Below are 13,327 nucleotides of genomic sequence, written 5' to 3' on the forward strand. Positions count from 1 at the left end.
CACTGTGCATCCAGTCTCCCGGAGCCTGTTTTCTAGCACACTGTGGCCAAAGTTCCCACATACATTGCAGGACCAGTGGCCTTGCATTGTATGTGTGGACAGTGAGCCCACCCATGTCTAGGAAAGTGGGTGAAAAGTGGCGAGCATTGAAAACCAGCCAGAACAATGAATGAGGTAAGTATTACAGCTTATTCCTTTACCCCTAGACTCAACCAGCATTTAACACTTGCAATGAGGGGTATGTGCTGTCTTTTTATAAAAATAATATACTGTACTAAATCAATAGTTTACTAAACATATATTAGTACATATGTGAATAAGTTTCATATATAATAATATAATACAAGTACATTATAAGTAAAGAAAAAAGGGTCCAAATACATTGAAAATATACAATCCTTCACACTTTTCTACTTCTGTGTGAAATTCATGAGCATGTAACACAACCAAAGGAAAGATTGTGCCAACAAAGCCACTCCTCCACAAAGAGTTAATAATTTCCTTACCAGACTGTTAGATCTCACACAGAGATCAAAAAACGCCTCTCTGCTCAGCAGCTACATGAATCCAGAGATAACACACTTAGTTTCTAAATCAGTCCACTCAGTAGAGTGGATTAAGGTGCAATGGAGGCCAACACAGTGTAGTATTTTAGACAATCCATTTATTAAAATAATAGGATTACACTTACACGATAAATTGATTTAAACAACCTGGTGTGTGGAATGATGTCATGCATGAGGCCCCGCCCAACGCGTTTTTCTGTAACCAGCATAGTCAGGGGAACCGAGACCCCCCTTGGTTTATATACATAATCATATGGTTTCAGAGGTGTGTTGTGAATAGTTACGTATAGATATAAATATAAAGCTAAAGCAGCACCAGGGGTATATTTTTACAGTGTGTGTGTGTGATATATGTATATATGTATATATATGTATATATATATATATATATATATATATATATATATACATACACACACACACACACACACACACACACACACACACACACACACACACAGCAGGTAAAATAGGTATTGAACATGTCAACCGTTTTTCTAGGTAAATATAGTTCTAAAGACATGACGCTATTGACAAGACATTTTCACCACATTTCAGTAATAACCCATGCACTCCACACATACAAAGAAACCAAAACAAACACGTTCAGAAATTAAGTTATGTGTAATAAAATAGAATGACACAAGGAAGAAGTATTGAACACATGAAGAAAGGGAGGCGCAAAAGGCATGGAAAGCCAACACCAGCTGAAATCCATCAGTAATTAGAAAACAACCTGACCCTTTGTCATTGCAAATAATATTAACTGGTTCAATCTTAGCTGATGCCCTATAAAAAGGTTTCTCATTACCAAAGTGTCTCACAAGAAACATCTCGTGACAGGAAAAAAAAAAAGCTCTCTGAAGACCTTTGCAACCTTATTGTTGCAAAATATACTGCAACATATTGCATTTGTTACAGAAAGATTTCTAAACTTCTGAATGTTCCAGTGAGCACTGTTGGGGCCATAATCCAGAAGTGGAAAAAATGTAATTTCACCATAAACCGGCCACGACTAGGTTCTCCTTGCAATATTTCTGACAGGAGTAAAACAATATATCAGAAGAGTTGTCCAAGAGCCAAGGACCACTTGTGGAGAGAGTCTGAAAGACCTGGAATTAGCAGGTTCAATTGTTTCAAAGAAAACCATAAGTAATGCACTCAACCACCATGATCTGTATGCACGTTCACAACGTACCAAGTTTTGATGTGGGAACATCATGGTGTGGGGCTGTTTTTCAGCATACAGTACTAGCAAATTTCATTTCATTGAAGGAAGGACAAATGGAATAATGTGCCAAGACATTCTTGATAAAAATCTGCTGCTATCTACCAGGATGCTGCAGATGAAACGAGGGTGGACATTTCAGCAAGACAATGATCCCAAACACACAGCCAAGGAAACTCTCAATTGGTTTCAAAAAAAGAAAATAAAGCTGCTAGAATGGCTGACTTGAATTCAACAGACAATCTATGGAAAGAACTAAAGCTCAGAGTTCATAGAAGAGGCACATGGAACCCTCAAGATTTGAAGATTGTGTGGAAGAATGGGCCAAAATCACACCTAAGCAATGCATGTGGCTAGTTTCTCCATACAGGAGGTGTCTTGAATCTGTCGTTATCAAAGGATTTTGTACAAAGTATTAAATACATTTCAGTTAGTGTGTTCAATACTTTTTCCCTGTGTGACATTCAATTTTATTACACATTACCTAATTTCTGAACTTATTCGCTTTGGTTTCTTTGTACATATGGACTGCATGGGTTGTTAGCGAGATGTGGTGAAAATTTCATGTCAATAGCATCTTTAGAGATTATATATAGAAAGAACTAAAGCTCAGAGTTCATAGAAGAGGCCCATGGAACCCTCAAGATTTGAAGATTGTGTGGAAGAATGGGGCAAAATCACACCTAAGCAATGCATGTGGCTAGTTTCTCCATACAGGAGGTGTCTTGAATCTGTCATTATCAAAGGATTTTGTACAAAGTATTAAATACATTTCAGTTAATGTGTTCAATACTTTTTCCCTGTGTGTCATTCAATTTTATTACACATTACCTAATTTCTGAACTTATTCGCTTTGGTTTCTTTGTACATATGGACTGCATGGGTTGTTAGCGAGATGTGGTGAAAATTTCATGTCAATAGCATCTTTAGAGATTATATATATATATATGTATATATATATATATATATATATATATATATATATATATATATATATATATATATATATTTTATATATACACACACACACATGCACGCACCACACAGTAGCTAGAAGTGCATTTGCTACTTCTCATTTCTATACTATAAAAGGCTTTCAATACCTTGGAGAGCTCCAGGAACAGGACAACAGTGTGACATTTACAGGCTGATTAGTTTGTGACTTGTATGCAGAAATTGCTTATCATTGTGTAGAAAGGTTTCTGCATCACAGGTAATGGTGACAAAGAAATGACAAAGCAATGATTATGTTGTGAGAAGATGTAACAAGGGATTTTCAAGCCCCGGGCACAGAGCTTGTACTAATACTCTCCTTCTCCTACCCTAATCCTCAGGCCGTTTCCCATTTTTATCCTTTTGCATCCATTCTCTCCATTATCCTTGTCTTGTGTGTTTTTTTCCAGGCATGATGACAACTCAAAAAAAAAAAAACAACTATATATATATATATATATATATATATATATATAATAACAGTCAGATTTACTTTGCAGACCTTATTGGCATTATTAAAGCTAGCCTCCAGCAGTGGTCAGCTCATTTTCCAAAATACAGTATAGGCACATTATAATGGCTAGATGAGACATATTTGGGAAGTCCAGATGCCATGATCCATCTTTATCATTTGAGGAACAATGGAAAAGGTTGTTTGAGGGCTGCATACAAACATATACACCTTCCATCGCACTTAAAGTATTTCCAAAAAATAACTATAAGGCATGTATATGGATGCCTTGAATAAGAACCCCAGGAAAATATGAAAAACATCACCCGTTCTATTTATTTATTTATTAGAACAGTTATCAAACACCTTTTTACACATCTTGTATGTATCTTATCTTCAATACATCTGCTCGCACACTGCGGGAAGAAGGGTCAGACAGTCAGTCCTTGCCCGGGGAACTTGCTTACAGAAGCAGAGCAGAGAGAGGATTGTATCCTTATGTTTGTGTTCCATCATTGTCAAGTTAGCAAACAAATAAAATATCAGTGACCAAACTGTATTGCTTAACTGCTGTGGACAAAAGTGGGGTCACTGATCTAGGTATGCTGTCTGCTATCAGTGCCTGGCTCACAAAACTGAGAAGAACACATTTTTTGGTAGTTAGGAAGCTCACATATATAGAGGGTAAAATAAGTATTAAACATGTTACCATTTTTCTAGGTAAATATATTTCTAAAGGTGCCGTTGACATGAAATTTTCACCACGTCGGTAACAACCTATGCAATCCATACATACAAAGAAACCAAAACAAATAAGTTCAGAAATTGGGTTATGTGTAATAAAATGGAATTATTAAACACATGAAAAAAGTGAGGGGCAAAAAAGAGATGGAAAGCCAAGACAGCTGAAATCTATCAGTAATTACAAAGAAATCCTGCCCCTTGTCAGTGCAGACACCAAGGTGTCAGGGCCAGTTTATACCATATACAGTCCAGTGCGTTTTTTTTTTTTTTTTCTTAAATAGAAAATGCATGGATATTAGGTTATATGGTTTTCAATGGCATAATTCACACCAGTGTGGTCAGTTCTAGTGCATTTCAGTTCCAAAAAAAAAGTAGAACATGCTGCATTTTTTCTGTACCGGACTGTATTGGAACGCTGTAAATGCGTAAAAAAGCATCTAAACGCACTGGAACACACATGGCTTATTTAAGGTTAAGAAAAAAGAGAGAAAATAAAAATACTTTGGACTGCATCAAAAACTCCCTGAAATGCATAAATTAACACATGCAGAGAAGCATCTGGAACGCATCGGAACTGTGTTTCTATAGTGTGAACTGGCCCTCACACAAAAAACATCTCATGATGGGTAAAAGCAAAGGGCTCTCTCAAGACCTGCACAACCTGATTGTTGCAAAACACACTGATGACATTGGTTACAGAAGGATTTCCAAACTTCTGAACGTTTCGGTCAACACTGTTGGCGCCATAATGCGGGAGTGGAAAGAACATTATTTCACCATAAGCCGGCCAAGGCAAAGTGCTCCTCTCACGATTTCTGAAAGAGGAGTGAAACAAATTATCAGAAGAGTTGTCCAAGAGCCAAGGACCACTTGTGGAGAACATCAGAAAGACCTGGAATTAGCAGGTTCAGTTGTTTCAAAGAAAACAGTAAGTAATGCACTCAACCGCCATGGCCTGTATGCATGCTCACCACGCAAGACTCCACGCATGTAGAAGCTCATTTAAAGTTTTCTGCACAACATTTAGACAAGCCTGTAAAATACTGGGAGAATATAGTTTGGTCAGATGAGACCAAAAGTAAACTCTTTGGATGCCATAATACACACCATGTTTGGAAGTCAAATGGCACTGCACATAACCCCAAAAACACCATACCAACAGGGAAGTTTGGATGTGGGAACATCATGGTGCGGGGCTGTTTTTCAGCATATAGTACTGGCAAACGTCATATCCTTGAAAGAAGGATAAATGGAAAATTGTACCAAGACATTCTTGAAAAAAAACTGCTGCAATCTACTAGGATAATAAAGATGAAACGAGGGTGGACATTTCAGCAAGACATTGATCCTAAATACAAAACCAAGGAAACTCTTAATTGGTTTCAAATAAATAAAATAAAGCTGCTTGTACAGCGCATTCGGAAGGTATTTACAGCGCTTCACTTTTTCCACATTTTGTTATGTTACAGCCTTATTCCAAAATGGATTAAATTAATTAGTTTCTTTAAAATTCTACAAACAATACCCCATAATGATGTGAAAGAAGTTTGTTTGAAATCTTTGCAAATTTAAGAAAAATTAAAAATGAAATAATAATAATAATGTTTATACTGTAAGTATTTACAGCCTTTGCTCAATACTTTGTTGAATCCCCTTTGAAACCAATTACAGCTTCAAGTCTTTTTGAATATGATGCTACAAGCTTGGCACACCTATTTTTGGGCAGTTCTCCCATTCTTCTTTGCAGGACCTCTCAAGCTCCATCAAGTTGGATGGGGAGGATGGGGTGCACAGCCATATTCAGATCTCTTCAAAGATGTTCAATTGGATTCAAGTCTGGGCTCTGGCTGGGCCACTCATGGACATTCACAGAGTTGTCCCATAGCCACTCCTTTGTTATCTTGGCTGTGTGCTTAGGGTCGTTGTCCTGTTAGAAGATGAACCTTCGCCCAGTTCCAGAGCGCTCGGGAGCAGGTTTTCATCAAGGATGTCTCTGTACATTGCTTCATTTATCGTTCCTTCGATCCTGATTTGTTTCCCAGTCCTTGTCGCTGAGAAACATCCCCACAGCATGATGCTGCCACCACCATGCTTCACTGAAGGGATGGTATTGGCCAGGTGATGAGCAGTGCCTGGTTTCCTCCAGACATGATACTTGCCATTCAGGCCAAAGAGTTCATTCTTTGTTTTATCAGACCAGAAAATGTTGTTTCTCATGGTCTTAGAGTCCTTCAGGTACCTTTTGGCAAAATCCAGGTGAGCTGTCATTCCTTTTACCGAGGAGTGGCTTCCGTCTGGCCCCTCTATCATAAAGGCCTGATTGGTAGAGTGCTGCAGAGATTGTTGTTCTTCTGGAAGTTTATCCTCTCTCCACAGAGAAAAGCTAGAGCTCTGTCAGAGTGACCATTGGGTTTTTATTCACCTTCATGACTAAGTTCCTTTTTCCCCGGATCGCTCAGTTTAGTCGCGTGTCTAGGAAGAGTCACAGTGGTTCTAAACGTCTTCTATTTACTGATGATGGCAGCCGCTGTGCTCATTGGGACCTTCAATGCTGCAAACATTTTTCTGTACCCTTCCCCAGATCTGTGCCTCAATACAATCCTGTTTTGGAGGTCTACAAACAATTCCTAGGACTTCATGGCTTGGTTTGTGCTCTGACATGCACTGTTAACTGTGGGACTTTATATAGACAGGTGTGTGCCTTTCCAAACCATGTCCAATCAACTGAATTTACCACAGGTGGACTCCAGTCAAGTTGTAGAAACATCTCAAGGATGATCAGTGGAAACAGGATGCACCTGAGCTCAATTTTGAGTGTCATGGCAAAGGCTGTGAATACTTATGTACATAGGGTTTTTTTTTTTTTTTAACAAATTTGTAAAGATTTCAAACAAACTTCTTTCACGTTGTCATTATGGGGTATTGTTTGTAGAATTTTTAGGAAAATAATGATTTGAATCAATTTTGGAATAAGGCTGTAACAAAATGTGGAAAAAAGTGCTGTGAATACTTTCCGGATGCACTGTATTGCGCAGCCAATCACCTGACTTGAATCCAATTGGAAATCTATGGAAAGATCAGAGTTCATAGAAGAGGCCCGCTGAACCTTTAAGATTTCAAGACTGTGTGAAAAAATGGGCTAAAAACACACCCCAGCAATGCATGCGACTAGTTTCTCCATTCAGGAGATGTGTTGAATCTGTCATTACCAACAAAGGATTTTGTACGAAGTATTAAATAAATTTCAGTGAGCGTGTTCAATACTTTTTCCCTGTGTCCTTCCATTTTATTACACATAACTTCATTTCTGAACTTATGTATTTTCTTTGTATGTATGGATTGCATGGGTTTTTAACGACCTATAATGAAAAATGTTATGTCAATAGCACCTTTAGAAATATGTTTACCTAGAAAAATGGTGACGTGTTCAATACTTTTTTTACCTGCTGTTTATTTAGCAGTGTAAACAAAGTTCAGCTTTAAAAAGGATAGCTTTGAGATAACTTTAAGGTCCCTTTCACACTTGTGTGACTTTTCCTGCGATTTGGGACTTCAAAGTCGCATGACAAGTTGTACTCCATGATTTACAATGAGTATCTACCGTTCATATCTGTGCGACTTCAAATTGCAACGACTTCAAAGTAGTCCCTGCACAACTTTGGTCCGACTTTGATGCGTTTTGAGGTCCATAGACTAACACATTGCTTCAAGTCCAGTCAAATCGTGGCAAAATTATGCAACTTTTAGGTCGCACAAGTGTGAATAGTTTAAAGTAACATACTTACTTTAAATAAAAAGCTTGTGTGTAAGCAGCTCGGGCTAGTTAAGGGTGCTAGTTCTTGTACTCTGCTGTGAGTGCTGGCTGGGGAGGGAGCCCATCCCGGCTCCAAACAATTTGTAGTGACAACCTCAGCCTGGCCTCCCGCTAGCACCCCCCCCCCCCAATGGGAGCCCAGGCTAAGGTTGTCACAAACTATCACGAGTGGGTTTGCCTTGATATGTGGCTTAAGGGATTAAGGGATATCCATACTCATACACATATACTTTCTTTAAACCAATATAAGCTATGCCACAGCCCCATTTAGCTTTTTTGGATTAGTCGGAGGAGGGGGTTTGTTCATATATGTCACAAAAAATTAAAATCAATGTAATGGTTTCTCAACAGGTCTGGATTACAAAAAGATGGCTGACTCTAACTCGAGCCCCCTAAAAGCTCTGGAGCCTGTCCTCACAAGTCAAAATGTGTTGGCCATTTCTAAGCTAGCTTCCAAAGTCCCAGAGCTAGATGGCACCATGCTCTCTTCCAGCTCTGTGCATGGTACGTGGCTGAAGAAACTCTTTTGGAATGGTGACCCCCAACTATTAAAGAAAGCCCCACAATCTGCCAGCGAATGGAGCCAGGCATATGACATCTGCAAGAAGTATTTTGACAGGCTCAGCCCCAGGGATATCATTGCTTTCATTGATGAGATTACCTTTTCTTCATGTGCTGTCAGCCAGGTAACTGTCTTCTTAACTTTGTTGTCAGGTGTTTTTAAAGTGATACTAAGCACATGCTGCTTATTTTACGTTGTCCCTTCTGTTTATGCATATGGATGATGGCACTGTAATTTTTTTATTAAAAAAAAAAAATCTAAGTGCATTTTTCCTAATCGATATACATCTGTCATATGACACAGATCTTTCCCTGCCTATCTGCAGAGAAACATAAGCAGGAGGAGCTTCTAGTCCTCTGCTGCTGGTCACATGTTAAATCGTCTTTGAGATTAAGAGTAAAAATAAATAAGATCATTAAACTGTTTTAAATTGTCATACAAATATATATTTGAAATCAATTTATTTTATTTTTTGGAAATAAGATGGTGTCGGCGGATTTCTGCTAGTCATAGACAGTGTCACGTCCCTCCAGCATGTGTCTTAGAATAAGAGGGAGGTAATTCCTCCAATAATCTATGTGTAATATCCCTCCCCCATTGTATTTAGCTGGTAATTTGGCATGAAGGAGGGAGGGAGTGGGCTGTCATTTACCACTGTGTATACTCCCATTTGTGTGACTCTATAGTCACATGGGCTGCTCAGATATAATAGGGAGGAAATGCTCTGCATAGAAACTCACTGAAATCTATGCATGTTCTGAGCTGCCAACACTGCTCTGTAAAATCCCTAGCTGATTTGGGAACATGGACAAGGTGGAGATAAAGAGTAGCAGGATCAACCAGTTTCTTTTTTTTTTTTTTTTGCAGAATACCTATAGTGACTGAGTGAGTATGAACAGCATGTAATACACCATTTATTGATATTTTTTTATTACATGTGTTTAGTGACACTTAAGTGTTGCTGCTATGAGCCCAAACAGTATGCAAAAACTGCCTGCCATACTTTAGTTGTGATCCAAACTTCTTCTGTGCAGCTCCGAAGTCCAGGCACTTTTACAAGGAAGTCCTTGGCTTCAGGAAGTGAGGGATACCTTCTCCAAATGTAACTGGTCAGCAATGAAAATCTCACAACCACTCTAACCTTTTTATACTCTTTACAAAATATAAAAAGATTTCTGCCCAGATTGTTTTATCATAAGTAAAATTAGAAAAATATTCCCAATATGACTTTAAGTCTTTAATGTAATTTTGAAGATGGTTTAGACTGGCATACATATCTGAGTACAGGAAGAATCCTTCAATCAAATATATTTGGGGGACATAAATCATCTTGAATATTCATGCATCATATGCTCGTGTCTGTAGAATGATCCATTGGAATTGTTAAGTGCCATCCTGTTTACTTGCTAGAATAATTAGCTTCTTTTTTTTTTTCCTTTTACTTTTTATTCCATCATTTACATACGGATTTGTGAAGTTTTTTTGAGGTATTTTTTGTTTTTGCATTAAGTTCTGTTAGTGATATAAATCATGTTTTCTATTTTATTTTGCTCAAAACTTTCCATCTGCATCATTTTGGCTGCGATGTTAAATGTGCAGGCCACGTGCCCTGCAGACCGGACAAACTGGCAAGATGAATGTACAGAGATGCTAAGTGGGCTTTGTGTCCAGTCATGAGTGCCTGTAGTGCCCTACTTTCAGACTGGCAACTACCAGGCATTTTCAGAATCGTAAGCAGACTGTTGAAGTCAGATATGTTTTATTTATTTTGTTTATTTTTTCATTGATAATATGCAGTGTGATTTATATTTCCTCAAGCTATAATAGGGATTTAGGAAATATAGGCTTCCATCATAAAAAAAATATATAAAAATGTTGGCCCCAGGTTAGACCTTTATAGACTCATTGGCTATGTGCCTCTTTTTTTCCAGCCTTTATTATTGAACATACCGTGGATATAAAAAGTCTACAAACCCCTGTTAATGTCAAGTTTCTCTGATGTTAAAAAAAAAAAAAAATGAGACAAAGATAAATAATTTCAGAACTTTTTCCACCTTTAATGTGACCTATAACTGTACAACTCAGTTGAACTACAAACTGAAATATTTAGGTGGAGGGAATTAAAATAAAAAAACTAGTGATGCACCGAAATTTCGGCCACGGAAATTTTTGCCGAAAATGGGCTTATTCCATTTCGGCCGAAAATGCGTTAAATATGCCGTTACTAAAGATGGCCGCTGCGGGCGCAGCGCAGGTTTCAAATAACCTGCCTCTGGTCGGCGGCCCGCCTCCCGGTGATGTCACTACTACTGCGATCTGTGCATGAATGAATTAACACACCGGGCGGGCGGGCGAGCGGCCGCTAATCGCTATAACTATGTGAGCGCTTCACTTCCCTGTCAGGCATGTATCTCCGCTGACAGGGAAGTGAAGCGCTCACATAGTTATAGCTATTAGCGGCCGCTCACCCGCCCGCCCAGTGTGTTAGTTCATTCATGCACAGATCGTAGTAGTCGTGACATCACCGGGAGGCGGGCCGCCGACCAGAGGCGGGTCTTTTGAAAGGAAGGACACCGGAGGACTGGAGCTGAGAGTAAGGAAATTGCATTGGGATTGTGAGGGACGCTGAGGCAGGGGGGAAGGGACGCTGAGGTGAGCTTACCAATGGTATTAGTATTATGCAGCATGAGGGGGTTAATGTATTGCCACTGCTGGTCACTGATGAATTAGTGACTGACCAGTGGCAGTTAATTAACCCCTTTGTGCTGCATTAGTGCAAACAGTAGCAGTGCAACCAGTGTTAATTAACACTGATACTGGTTGCACTAATGCAGCACAAAGGGGTTAATTAACTGCCACTGGTCGGTCACTAATTCATCAGTGACCATCAGTGGCAATACATTAACCCCCTCATGCTGCATAATACAAATACCATTGGTAATTAAATTAACCACTATACTGCGACAGGGTGGCAGCTACAAGTGTACGCCTGCCTGTTTTTGGTGTATGCCCCTGTTCTATCTATTTTAAAATTATTTGGGGGAAAAAAGTCATTTTCGGTTTCGGTTTTCGGCCAAGGGCATCCTGCATTTTCGGTTTCGGCCCAGAATTACCATTTCGGTGCATCCCTAAAAAAAACAAAAATATTAAGGTTGCATAAGTGTTCACACCCTTAAACTAATACTTTGTTGAAGCACTTTTTTACTTTATTACAGCACTCAGTCTTTTTGTGTATGAATCTATCAACATGGCACATCTTAACTTGGCAATATTTTCCCACTCTTCTTTTCAAAAACACTCCAAATCTGTCAGATTGTGAGGGCATCCTCTGTGCACAGCCCTCTTCAGATCATCCAACAGATTTTCAATCAGTTTCAGGTCTGGGCTCTGGCTGGGCCATTCCAAAACTTTAATCTTCTGGTGAAGCCATTCCTTTGTTGATTTGGATGTATACTTTGGGTCATTGTCATGCTGAAAGATGAAGTTCCTCTTCATGTTAAGCTTTCTAGCAGAAGCCTAAAGGTTTTGTGCCAATATTGACTGGTATTTGATACTGTTCATAATTCCCTGTACCTTGACTAATGCCCCTGTTCCAGCTAAAAAAACAGCCCGATGCTGCCTCCACCATGCTTCACTGTGGGTATGGTGATCTTTTGGTGATATGCAGTTTTGTTTTGGCACCAAACATATCTTTCGGAATTATGGTCAAAAAGTTCAACCTTGGTTTCATCAGACCATAATACATTTGCCCACGTGCTTTTGGGAGACTTCAGATGTGTTTTTGCAAAATTTAGCCAGGCTTGGATGTTTTTCTTCCTATGAAAAGGCTTCTGTCTTGCCACTCTACCCCATAGCTCAGACATATGAAGAATACGGGAGATTGTTGTCACATGTACCACACAGCATGTACTTGCCAGATATTCCTGCAGCTCCTTTAATGTTGCTCTAGGCCTCTTGGCAGCCTCCCTGACCAGTTTTCGTCTTCTTTTTTCATCAATTTTTGAGGGACATTCAGTTCTTATTAATGTCAATGTTGTGCCATATTTTTCTCCACTTGATGATGACTGTCTTCACTGTGTTCCATGGTATATCTAACTCCTTGGAAATTATTTTGTACCCTTCTCCTCACTGATATCCCTAACAATGAGATCCTTCTAAAGCTTTGGAAGCTCTTTCTTGGACCATGGCTTTTGCTGTAGGATGTGACTAAGAATATGTCAGGAAAGACCTACTAGAACAGCTGAACTTTATTTGAAGTTAATCAGAGGCACTTTAAATGATCTCAGATGTGTACTGACTCCTATTTAACATGTGTTTCACTGTGATTTCTTAATTATAAACACAGCCTCATCTCCAGTTATAAGAGGGTGTGCACACTTATGCAATCACATTATTAGTATTTTTTTTTTTTACTTCCCCCTAAAAGATTTCAGTTTGTTTTTCAATTTAGTTGTACAGTTTATAGGTCACATTAAAGGTAGAAAAAGTTCTGAAATGATTTATCTTTGTCTCATTTTTTTACATCACAGAAACCTGACATTTTAACAGGGGTGTGTAGACTTTTTATATTCATTGTATGTAGTGTTGATTGGTCATTATGTTTCCCTAGCTAGTGAAAAAACATTTAATGAACTCTGTATTGTACTTGATGAGATCAGAAAACTCCTCCTTCAGGGTTTTTGATAAAGCAGGGGTGTGCCGTGTATAGTAGAATCAACAACATATAAAAAATAGTTGAATATAGATGGTTGCAAGAATAGGGCTGTCATCACACTGCTCATCCACCTGGGACCCAGATGTGGATATATCCCAGGGGCCAAAGCACATCCACTGGGGCTACCATGTATAGGACAGAGCAGCCACCCACTCCCATGTTGATGTCAGCCATAGTGGACCGTGGATGTGCTTTGGCCCCTGTGATGTATCCTCATCCAGGTCTGGGGTGGATGAGCAGCACTATTTTTGCAAC

At 39.0% G+C, this 13,327-nt stretch overlaps 1 protein-coding gene across 1 annotated transcript in view; it reads left to right on the top strand.

Moving 5' to 3' along the window:
- Positions 1–13,327, top strand: part of NBAS (NBAS subunit of NRZ tethering complex) — a 1,303,215-nt gene that overhangs the window by 909,833 nt on the left and 380,055 nt on the right. Inside the window, exon 44 of the mRNA XM_082252487.1 lies at positions 8,148–8,482. Coding sequence (XP_082108613.1) covers positions 8,148–8,482 — 335 coding nt within the window. The remainder of the gene's footprint in view (positions 1–8,147; positions 8,483–13,327) is intronic.

This window comes from Pelophylax lessonae, assembly GCF_965119305.1.
Source record: "Pelophylax lessonae genome assembly, chromosome: 3".
Classification (NCBI taxonomy): Eukaryota; Metazoa; Chordata; class Amphibia; order Anura; family Ranidae; genus Pelophylax; species Pelophylax lessonae.